The sequence below is a fragment of the Dendrobates tinctorius genome, unplaced genomic scaffold (genome assembly GCF_039654945.1).
Source record: "Dendrobates tinctorius isolate UK_male_01 unplaced genomic scaffold, ASM3965494v1 ptg000143l, whole genome shotgun sequence".
NCBI lineage: Eukaryota > Metazoa > Chordata > Amphibia > Anura > Dendrobatidae > Dendrobates > Dendrobates tinctorius.
In genome coordinates this window covers 24,808,991-24,821,285 of record NW_027361810.1, presented here as the reverse complement: position 1 = coordinate 24,821,285, position 12,295 = coordinate 24,808,991, and the positions used below count along the sequence as shown (strand labels likewise).

Below are 12,295 nucleotides of genomic sequence, written 5' to 3'. Positions count from 1 at the left end.
ACGTGTCCTGTCTGTGTGCTATTCAGGACGTCCGTCTCCTCCTGAGACCGTCCAACACACAGGGCGCACCGGGTGCTATTCAGGGTGTTAGCAATGGTGGAACGTACTAAATAAAAATAAATAATAAAGTGCATTCGCCGCTCGGGGTCCACCGTGCAGTAGGTGATACACCGCTGCTAGGTAATGACAGAGGAGCAATATGGCGGTATGATGCGCACGGGTTCAACTTCACCCAGAGTGCGCAGAGCGGGCTCTGTTCACACACAGAGGTGCCACAACAAAAACATACAAAATGCTGAACCTGTTAGAGACACCGGCCTCAGGTAAATGCACACACGGTATCTGGTCACAGGAGCAGGACCCAAGACAGAGGAGCTCCGTCCCTCTAGACCTACCGTGTGTGCGGCGTCGCATCTGCAAACGCCAAGAAGGGCTGCAACTGCAGCGCGACGACAAAGCCAGAAAGCAAGCGCAATGTCGGACGCTAGCGTAGCGGTGCGGTGTGCACAGTGGCTTAAGGCTTGCCACTGACTGGCGCTGACTGCTAAACTAATTCCCTATCCACATGCGTAATATCAGAGGGAAGGGATTTTATAATGAGTCAGTCACCAGAACCATACATCCGTCACCACTCGCACATAGCAAGTATAGTCTATACTAGCGCATGCGTGCTTTTTATAGCCGTGCGGGACCTTCCAGATCTCCGAGATGGACCAATGAGATCTGGAGCAGGACCTGGGCACATGACTCCCGATCTCCAATGGGAGATCGTCTCGTGAGCATGTCCAGTAGGAGCACAGAGGAACTTAGTCTCTGGAGCTGTCTGCAGTAGATAGACAGCAGGAGACCGCAGAATGTGAGGCTCTGGATTCCTGCAGAGCAGACGCAGAAACCTGATGCCTAACACAGGGATCTGACCCGCCTCCCAGGGTTTCCCAATACACCGGCCTCACCAGGTCCAGGGGCTCAGCGAGTGCTCTTCAGGACATCCATCTCCTCCTGAGACTGTCCAACACTCACGCCTCACCAGGTCCAAGGTCACAGCAGTGCTCCAGGGATCCGATTCTTCTCCTAGAATCTCCCAACACTGACCCTCCAGGACCTTGCACACTGAACCCTCAAGGTACACAGTCTTTCTCACTGACCCCGGCAGTACAACACGGACACCTGTCCGTTACCTGTGTCGGCCACACAGGTTCTCGGGTACCTCTTATCCACAAAGGCACCCTATAGCAATCCACAGTCTCTTTCACTGACCCCGGTCAGCACATCACACGGCTTTCACGACCGTCACCTGTCGGCCACGCAGGTTCTAGGACCTCTGTACCGCAGAGGTGGCCTATAAGTCTCTTCCACTGACCCCGGTCAGCATATCACATGGCTTTCAAGACCGTCAGCCCTCCTGGCTCAGCGTTGCCAGCACTGCAACATGTGCTGTTGGAACCGTTACCCTTAGTAACCAAATTTTGCAGTCCTCGTCCGTTGCTCCTAGCAACAAGGCTACAACACTGCCCATAGCATTCTCCACCAATTTTAAGGTAGCGCTTGTTCTTCAGGTAGGGGACACTCGCTAGGCAGCCAAATAATCAGATCTGGCACAGGTTTTCCATAAAAACATCAACAGTCCATGTGGTTTATTCAGGCATCATAAACCAAAGCAATATGCAACAGTCTTACAGCAAAGCGTCCATGACAGAGCTCCACTCTGTTAACCCTGTAGTCACACAGGTTAGGGGACACTCGCTAGGCAGCCAAATAACCATGTCCGGCACGGGTTTCTCATATAACTCCAACAATCCATGCGGTTTATTAGGCATCATAAACCATGAACAGCAACAGAAATTTCATATACAACAGCATAGCGTCCATGACAGAGCTTCCCTCTGTTTATCCTGTGGTCACACAGGTTATGCAATGTCCAATACGCAGGCTTTCTAGCCTCACAGTTATCTCACCCCGTAGCCGGGTTACTTCATAGCTGCTTCACCACACTGCAGACGTCCATTCCCTCCCCTGGGAGCTATCAGACACTTGCAGCCATTAAACACTGTCCACACATGTGTTAGGAAGGTAGCCACATGAGACCTTCCATATGGGCCAATCAGGTCCAAGCAATCACTCTTGTGACCTACCCTGGCCACCTTATATGGTCCATAGCCACACCCACCAGATCACATGACTATGACCTCATCACAGGTCCTTCAAGCATTCATACACATATACTTTACTATGGCGTTCTAGACACCCGCCCCTAGGTGGGTTTGTAGGTCCTGCCCGTCTCACCAGCTACCTGGAAAGCTCTCCCTGACACAGTGTAACGAAAGATCAGCAGTACCTCTGCTGATCAACACACATATTCAAGCTTCCATCCCAAGGCCACCTACCTTGGGATACATAATGATCATTCAGTATCCTGCCACTTATCCTCTCTCCTGGGAGAGCTGAGGACCCGGTTTAGTTGTATGCAAGGGGGAGGTGCTGGGGAGGGTGATTGCGCCTGCGGCTCCCCAGCTAGTGCTGCCGCCAGGACAGACAGTAATCACTCTGCCCGTCCGTGCCCATGCACCTCTGGAAGGAGTGGAGGTGCAGGTGGAGCCATTCTACTCCGAGCACTTACCCCCTGGGCACCTGGTGGCTTGCGCACTGGCCACCATAAGAAAGGGGACAGCCATTGTACACTGTGTCAATCTGGAGGACCAAGACATTGTCCTAAAACCTCGCACCAAAATGGCAAAACTGGTAAAACCCCTGGAAGGGGTGCACCCACCTCCGGTGTTGTGGCTGGGGTTGAGTTCAAGGGACCCCTGGGCCGTAACTGTGAATTCCGTCCAGGCCGCAGGGTCCCTGCCCGAACAGGAAGGGCGAGCAATCTTGGAACAAATGCTAGTGGAACTCTCCGAACTAGGGTAAGCCCAGATACAGCAGGTGGAGGCCCTCCTGGGCCATTACAAAGAGGTATTCGCTAGCCACGAAGATGACTTCGGTTCCACCACAGCCATTACGCACGTCATCTCCACCGAAGGAACAGTCCCCATCAGGGAACGCTATCGGCAGATTCCTCCGCAATTGTATCAAGCGGTAAAAATACTACTGGGCCAAATGCTGCGAAAGGGGGTTATCCAGGAAAGCCAAAGTCCCTAGGCATCCCCCATTGTGCTGGTGCGGAAAAAGGAAGGCACGCTGCGTTTCTGCATGGACTACCGGAAGCTGAACGCCTGCACCATCAAAGACTCATATCCGCTTCCCCGTATAGAGGAGTTCCTGTCGGCCCTGGGGAAGGCGAATTATTTTTCTACCCTGGACCTGGCCAGTGGATACTGGCAGGTACCGATGCGATGTTGGAAGAGGATCGTGCAAAAACCATCTTCATCTTGCCCATGGGGCTGTTTGAATTTAATTGGATGCCTTTCGGACTGGCCAACTCCCCCGGGACCTTTCAGCGATTGATGGAGCGGTGTTTGGGTGACCTAAACTTCGAGGCCACCCTAATATACCTGGACAACATCATAATATACGCCGTCACGTTTGAGGACCACTTGCATCGTCTGAGTCAGGTGCTCGGCCGGTTACAAAAGTACGGGTTGAAGGTAAAGCCCCAGAAATGCCATCTGTTCCGCATACAGATCAAGTATCTAGGACATTTCGTCTCCGCCGAGGACGTGAAACCGTCTCTGGAGAAGGTCGCTGTGATACGGGAGTGGCCTACCCCCGAGATGGTGAAGGAAGTGCAGGCCTTTCTGGGGCTGGCTGGATATTACCGTTGCTTCGTGAAAAACTTCGCCCACCGAGCCCAAGCCCTGCAGGACCTACTAAAAGGAACCCCGGCAGGTGCCAACAGCTGGAAGGTACAATGGCATGAACCGCATGAGGAAGCTTTCCGAGACCTCAAAACCGCACTCTCGGAAGCCCCGGTGTTGGCCTATGCCGATTTCTCGCAGCCGTTTATTCTGCACACCGACGGGAGTTTGCACAGGCTGGAGTCTGTGTTGTCCCAGATGCAGGACGGACGAGAAAAGGTGATCGCCTATGGCAGCCGGTCGCTTCACGACTCCAAACGAAATCCCGACAACTACAACTCCTTTAAGCTCGAGCTCCTTGCGTTGGTGTGGGCCATGACAGAGTGATTCGTGGAGTACCTGGCGGGTTCCGAGGTGGTGGTGGTGCGAACAGACAACAACCCACTAGCCCACCTCGAAAATGCCAAATTGGGGGCCCTGGAGCAACGTTGGGTAGCCCGGATGGCCACATTTAAGTTCAAAATCATTTACAAATGAGGGGTAGAGAACGTCCACGCCGACGCCTTGTCCCGAATCCGACACACAGACGAAGAGTTAGAAGGAGAAGAAACCCCATTTTCCTCAAGCACTGCCAAAACAACGGCGGTGACAAGAGAACAGATGGATACGTCAACAAAAGAAAGATGAGGAAATTGGCCCCCAACGCCGATGGGTGGCCACAAAACAACTGCCCAATGATGCTCAAAGAAAGATGCTTTCTCGGGACATGTTACTAATGCTACTCCGGTGGGAGAAATTGGTGATCAAAAACGGTTAATGTACTGAAAAACGGAACTACGAGCAGAACCAACGGCCGCATGTCAAGTGTAGTGCCGGGGGGCCCAACTAACTGAAATTGCCCAGGAAGCACATGAAAAGGGGGCTCATTTTGGGTCGCAAAAGACTTTCCAGTGGCTAGAGCGGATAGCCTACCATCCCTGGTTACAAACCGAAGTGGAAGAAGTTTGCAGAAAATGCCGCCTATGTGAACTGACCAAACCACCAGAGCAAAGAGCCCCTATACAAACAATCATTATGACGACACCCCTCGAGCTATTAATGATAGACTACCTGATCATCGATCCAGCCCATCAGGGGTACGAGCACTGCCTAGTTATGGTAGACCATTTTACCAAGTTCGCCGTGGTGACCCCCACCCGAGACCAAACGGCGGAATTGGCAGCCTATGCTATTTGTAAGAACTTTATTCAAGTGTATGGTTGCCCTCAACGTATCAACTCGGATCAGGGCGCCTGCTTCCTGGGAAAAGTAATGGAGGAACTACATCGTTTGTATGGCATTGACAAATCTCAGACCACACCATACCATCCACAGGGGAATGGGGCCTGAGAACGATTTAATCGGACCTTAATCCAAATGCCTGAAGGACAACTGAAAGACCCGTTGGCCTGAGTACGTCCCCGAGCTGGTCTGGGTATATAACAACCGGGTACATCGAGTCACCGGCTACACTCCATACTCGCTACTCTTCGGCCGAGAAGGCAAAGGGATCACGGAGGTGGAGTTGGACCCGGATGAGGAACGACCGTGTGGAGGGGTCCCCTCATGGGTCCAGGATCACCGGTACCGTCTGCAGACCCTTCATAGACTAGTGCAAACAAAGCTCCGAGATCTGGAACACCCAGGAAAAGTCCCATCACAACCCACAGAATTCCGCAAAGGAAATCGCGTCCTCGTACGAGACCGGCGCCCCCAAAACAAATTGGAGCACCGGTGGGAGGAAAATCCCTACCGAATACTACGATAAATAAGTTCAGATGGGCCTGTATAGGAGATACAGTCTGAAAAAGAAGGGGACCAACTCGTCCTGACAGTACATCACAATATGTTGCGGCCCTGTATATCCGCGGATCCCGAACAGCCCGAGGCCCCACCTCAGGCCCCAGATCCCACGCCAGCTATTTGGGATAATGAAGACGAAGAGGACTACCAATGAGTGCTGACACACCCAGGGCCAGTGCCCCTGTGGCCCCGGCTATCCAACCACCTTCCACCACCCCAGATGACTCCACCACTCCAACCGAACCATGACGCTCCGAGCGGTCTACAGCAGAAGACCCCCCCAAACGATATTAACAAGATCAGTTCGTACGGCAAAATCGACTTCAGCGCCAAGACAAAAACACGAACCCCCCTAAACCCTCACCTGAGGACTGGCGAGCAAAAGGGATGGGAGAGTGTAGGAGAGAGAGCCCCAGAATAAGGGCCTGATGTATAACCAGACCGGAACTAAGGAGGCTGTCACCTAGGTTCCCAGAGGGTCTGTTCCTGGGGAAGTAGTTACAGGCCGGGACAGAGGCTCTTCTAGAAAATGTGGGGGCGGGGTGACTATAAAAGGGGCACAAGAGACCAGTAGGAGGCAATCGGTGAGGAGAGAGATGAGAGACAGGCAGGAGGAGTCTAGGTGGCACTGGAGAGCAAGAGCAAGCCAGCATCCTCCAGAGAGAAAGAACGGGGGCTCCACTAACCCAGGGAGAGGACGGGATCGAGTGACACAAGGAAGAGAAACAGCGAGAGCCGTGGCCTGCACGCTGAGACCAGAGGTTGCTGAGACCCGTGGGCGCACTGCCCCGCTCCATACCGTGGCTGCGGCCTGCACGCTGAGACCCGCGGCTGCCACTGTCCCACTTGAGATCGCGGCTGAGGCCAGTACGCTGAGACCCACGGCTGCCACTACCTCGCCTCCCAGAGGGGCTGCCCCGACGGTGGGTAACCCTCCTGAGGCCTTTATGCACCTGGGCGTAGGGACGCCCAAAGCCTGCGACAACGCCTCGTCGACTGGGCCCAGCGGCTGAGACGCCGAACAGACATCTCATGGACAACCACTCTGCAGGACATCAGAGATGGATAAGTGACACTTCGTTGATCGTTAACTATAGTCCAAGGACCCATAGTCGGCCATATCGCGGCCATATAGTTACCGGCACTTGCCGTATTGTCTGATATCGTGTTATTTGTGTAATAGTGTCTAGCTTCCCTGCGTGGAAAACTATTGTCAGCTTTACAGTTATTCCGTATAATCTATATATAAGGTTTGAGTTTGCACTTGCTCCGTCTCATCACTGCATCCTGCGTACCTGCAAGTACCACACACCCACCAACACACACAAAGCTCATCAGTTTAAGCTTAGTGTCCGTAGGAGGCAGACCTGGATCTGATCCCAGATCTGTCTTTTTTTTCCTACAGGTGTTTTTTTTCCATTAATGTTTTCCCCTTTTGTGTTTCAGGTTCTTTATGGCAGCAAGGTGTAATAACCACTCTGCCTTCCCACCTCATGTGACTGAGAGAATAGTGCGGCTCCTCCCACACTGTCCACTCTCGTCTCACCAGGCAGGACCCTATACCCTGCCACCTCTGTGTCCAGGGTGATCTGTAGTGACCAGTCCTTGCCTTATTCCTCACCCCAACCCACTCCTCGGAGCGGGTCGGGAGGAAGACTGTGGTCCCTACCCTAGGTGACCTTCCCCCTCTTCAATGGCCGACACCATCTTCTGAACCGTCAGGGACTATGCTGATGCGGGAAAGAGGATGCCTTATCAATACCAGGAAGCTCCCCTTTTTCTCAAGGGGGGGAACTGATGCCATCCTTAGGAGTGTGAAGAAGAAATCAGGGAGGGGCAGTAAGATATATGGAAGACGAAAGAGATACCAAGATAGGACCAGGGCATCCTGGCTGATCGACAGAGGATCACGGGACCTAACTAAGAAGTGGGACATCTTGGCATTCATTCGAGATGCCATCAGATCTACGTTAGGGTGCCCCACTTCTGGCAGATCTGGTTGAACACTTCTGGGTTGAGCGACTATTCGCTCGAGGCGAGACCCTGTTGACTTAGGGTCATCAAGAAGATCAAGTCAAAGGGAGTACCCATAATTCTGGTGGCTCCAGACTGGCCCAAATGGGTCTGGTACACAGAGCTAGTATACATGCTCACAGACACATCCTGGAAACTTCCCAACCGTCTGAACCTCCTTTCACAGGGTTCCCTCTTCCACCAGAATTCTCATTTGCTAAGTTTAATGGCATGACTGCTGAGGCCACCTTTCTCAAGGAAGCAGGGTTTTAACCTCAGGTCATACAGACCATGATCAGTGCCAGAAAGCCTGCGTCCTCTTGCATTTATCTTAGGACGTGGAGAGCCTATGTCCACTGAGGTGAACACAGTGTTCCCACATGTCCTTTCCACTACCAGCCATACTGGTTTTTCTCCAGTCTGGCCTCGACTCCAACCTTTCCCTTAGCACTCTTAAGGGCCAAGTTTCTGCCCTCTCAGTTCTGTTGCAGAAGGATCTGGCATCTCAGTCCCAGGTCAAGACCTTCCTCAAGGGCATTGCTCATCTGGCTCCGCCTTATCAGCCTTCGGGAGATCTGTGGGACCTTGACTTGGTCCTATCTGCCCTTCAGCACTCTCCATTTGAGCCCATCCAGGACATTACAACTTCCCTTCTTTCCTGGAAGGCTGCTTTCTTGGTGGCTATCACATCTATCAGATATGTTTCTTTCCTGTCATTCTCCTTTTCTCATTATCCATCAGAAAAAGCTTGTTCAGACCGGTTCCTTCGTTCCTTCCTCTTTCCACACCAATGAGGATATCGTCCTGCCTTCCCTTTGCCCTTCCCCAGTTCATCCCCTGGAAAGGTCTCTCCACAAGCTGGATCTGGTCAGAGAAGAGAGCTCTTCACTTCTACCTCTCTAGGACAGCTACCTTTCGGCGCTCTGACTCTTTGCATGTCATTCCTGAGGATCGTCGAAGGGTCTTCCAGCTTCTAAATCTACCATCACTTGCATCTTTTTTTATCCATGTAGTAATGCTTAATTTTCAGTGGGTTAGCCCTGATAGGCAATTGTACACCACCAGCGCCATCTTTGGGTCAGGAGGTGATCAATTTAAATTATTTTTTTACTGTATGGACAGGGAGAGGTACAGTGCCACAATAAACTGGAGGTTCTTACTGCTAAAGTATGCATGGAAAATAGTAAGTGCAGCTTATTCACAGAAATGATAATGACTGCTGTTCGCTGAGCTTTGATTGTTCTCACCTTGTAATTCTGAAAAAAACGTTGATATTTTTCATAAATATCCAGTTTGAAGACAACAATGACTATCTCACAAATGTCGGTCATGACAGAAGGATCGCTTAGGTAATCTTCTATTCCTTTCACAATGTGTCTTATGGAAATACCAGCATCTAATTTAGCTTCTCCTTGAAAATGAAAAAAAAACAACAACAACAAACAAATGAGAATTAAATTCCATTTACTTCCCAGACTAAGGCTACTTTCACACATCAGTTTTTCGCCGTCAGGCGCGATCCGGCGTCACGCCGGAGCGCCGGATCCATCAAATGTTATGTAAAATCGGATGTGACGGATCCGGTTTTCTGCCGGATCCCGTCTTGCGCATCTGACCAAAAACCGGATCCATTTTTCCACGGATTTCGACGGATCCGGTTTTTTAAACGTCCCTTGGGGGCTTCCAAACGTAATTGGCTACTGAAAACCTATATATAGAGTGTCCCTACAGCCCATCTTTGACAGGTTGTAGAGGAGCAAGTGCAGGTTGGAGAGAAGAGCAAGTGACTGGCGAAGATGGATGTTATGATAGGAAACATTTTGAAGAATTTGGTGGATTTTACAGTGGAGGCGAATCGTTTGAGGGTGATTGTTCTGGAGAAGGAGAGAGTGAGACAGCAGCGCATCATGCGTCAGCGACGTCAACGCCGTTTGTGGATCCACCCCATCACAGCCAAGAGAATGACGCGTGGGGTGTATTCTGCACTCTGCATGGACCTTAGATGAAACCCGGATAAATTTTTTGCATATGTTCGGATGAAAATGGAGAATTTTGATTACTTGGTGGAGCGCATTGCAGACCTCATAAGAAGATCGGACACCTATTGCCGCTTCTCCATTTCTCCGACAGAGCGTCTGATGGTGACTCTAAGGTAAGCCACATTTATTGGATCTGCTCGCTTCAGAGCACACTTTCACTGGAATGTTGTTGGTGGTAGATTGTATTTCCAAGTGTTATAGCTGAGTTTTGGTATGTAATGCTGTGATTTTGAACTAATTTGTTTTTTTTAATTCCCCCCAGATTCTTGCAATTGGAGAATCCCTTTCGTCACTCCATTTCCAGTACAGACTTGGGATTTCCAATCTGGAATTGTGAAGTACACATGCCGTGCACTGTGGGACTCTTTAGTTGATGAGTTTGTACCAGAGCCCACAACAGAGAGGTGGATTGAAATTGCTGAAAAGTTTCTACAGATATGTCAGTTTCCAAATTGCTTGGGCGCTGTGGACGCGAAACATATCCGCATTGTAAAGCCAGCAGGATCGGGATCTGAATATTTCAATTACAAGAAATATTTTTCCATTGTCCTCATGGCCATCGCTGACACGGAATACAAATTTATTGCTGTCGATATTGGGGCCTATGGCCGCTCCAATGACTCTCAAGTTGTCAAACTGTCTGCCATGGGGTGTAGACTGTATGGAAACACCTTCCAGTTCCCACCCCCTAGACCGCTGCCTCAAACATCTGGCCCACCTATGCCTTTTGTATGTATAGGGGATGAAGCCTTCCAGCTGTCAGAACACCTTTTGAAACCGTACTCTAGCAGAGAATTGACAAGAACAAAACGCATTTTTAATTACCGCCTCACAAGAGCAAGAAGAATGGTGGCGTGCGCTTTTGGTATTCTGACAGCCAAATGGCATGTCCTATTGACTGCGATCAACCTCAAGACTGAAACTGTGGACGAGGTGATCAAAGCTTGCGTGGTCCTGCACAATTTTGTTATCTGCAAGGACCCATTTCCATTGAGGACCACTCTGAAGAAACCACCTTGCAAGATTACCATAACATTACCAATAGAAGTTCTGTGACGGTTTCACGAATGAGGGACAATTTTGCCCAATACTTTGTCACCTCAAGGAAGAATAGACTGGCAGGATGACAGAGTTTGATAAATTTCTGCCCTTAACCAAAGTCATGTACCTTCTGTACCAACAGTATACCTTTGCCACCAAAGTTGTCTATCTTGTTGTGGTTTATCAAATTTTTTTTTATCTTTTGGCCAGAGTTGTGCCTTGGTTGTGTTTCAGCCAAAGTATTTCACCTTTTAACAAAAGTTGTGTACATTGTTAGGTAATCGCCAACAAGATACACAACTTTGGCTAAAAGGTGAAATACTTTGCCTAAAACACAACCAGGGACACAACTGTGGCCAAAAGGTAAAATTTAGAATCATAGAATCATAGAATCGTAGAGTTGGAAGGGACCTCCTGGGCCATCTGGTCCAAACCCCTGCTCAAAGCAGGATTCGCTAAATCATCCCAGTCAGATGTCTGTCCAGCCTCTGTTTGAAGACTTCCATTGAAGGAGAACTCACCACTTCTCGTGGCAGCCTGTTCCACTCATTGATCACTCTGTCAAAAAGTTTTTTCTAATATCTAATCTGTGTCTCCTCCCATTCAGTTTCATCCCATTGCTTCTAGTCTTTCCTTGTGCAAATGAGAATAAAGTTGATCCTTCTACAATGTGACAGCCCTTTAGATATTTGTAGACAGCTATTAAGTCTCCTCTCAGTCTTCTCTTTTGCAAACTAAACATTCCCAAATCCTGCAACCTTTCCTCATAAGACAGGGTTTGCAGACCGGTCACCATTCTGGTCGCTCTTTTCTGAACTTGCTCCAGTTTGTTGATGTCTTTTTTAAAATGTGTTGCCCAAAACTGGACACAATATTCCAGATGAGGTCTGACCAAAGAGGAGTAGAGGGAAATAATGACTTCACGTGATCTAGACTGTATGCTTCTGTTAATACATCCTAGAATTGCATTTGCCTTTTTTGCTGCTGCATCACACTGTTGACTCATATTCAGTCTGTGATCTATTAGTATACCCAAGTATACCCAAGTATAACTTTTTCACATGTGCTGTCACTTAGCCCTATTCCTCCCATTCTATATATGCTTTTTTCATTTTTATTGCCCAGTTGTAGTACTTTGCATTTCTCCCTGTTAAAAACCATTCTGTTAGTTGCTGCCCACTTCTCCAGTTTATTTAAATCTTTTTGAATCCTCTCTCTCTCTCTTCTCTAGTATTAGCTATCCCTCCTAGCTTTGTGTCATCAGCAAATTTAATCAGTTTACCCTCAATTCCTTCATCTAAATCGTTGATAAAGATGTTGAACAATACAGGGCCCAGGACAGAGCCCTGTGGTACCCCACTTGAGACATTCTTCCAACTGGATGTGCAGCCATTTACGACCACTCTTTGGGTCCGATCACTAAGCCAGTTATGAATCCACCTAACAGTTGCCTTGTCCATTCCATACTTAGTCATTTTTTCAATAAGGATTGTATGAGAGACTTTGTCAAATGCTTTGCTGAAGTCAAGATATACTATATCTACAGCATTTCCTTGATCCACCCAATCAGTGATACCATCATAGAAGGAAATTAAGTTAGTCTGACATGACTTATTAGTTACA

The 12,295-nt window shown here is 49.4% G+C and overlaps 1 protein-coding gene across 2 annotated transcripts in view; it reads right to left on the bottom strand.

Moving 5' to 3' along the window:
- The window catches only part of LOC141049313 (protein mono-ADP-ribosyltransferase PARP15-like), an 86,358-nt gene that overhangs the window by 54,888 nt on the left and 19,175 nt on the right, over positions 1-12,295 (bottom strand). For both annotated transcript variants that reach the window (XM_073545604.1, XM_073545605.1), the window contains exon 5: positions 8,840-9,003. In XM_073545604.1, coding sequence (XP_073401705.1) covers positions 8,840-9,003 — 164 coding nt within the window. The remainder of the gene's footprint in view (positions 1-8,839; positions 9,004-12,295) is intronic.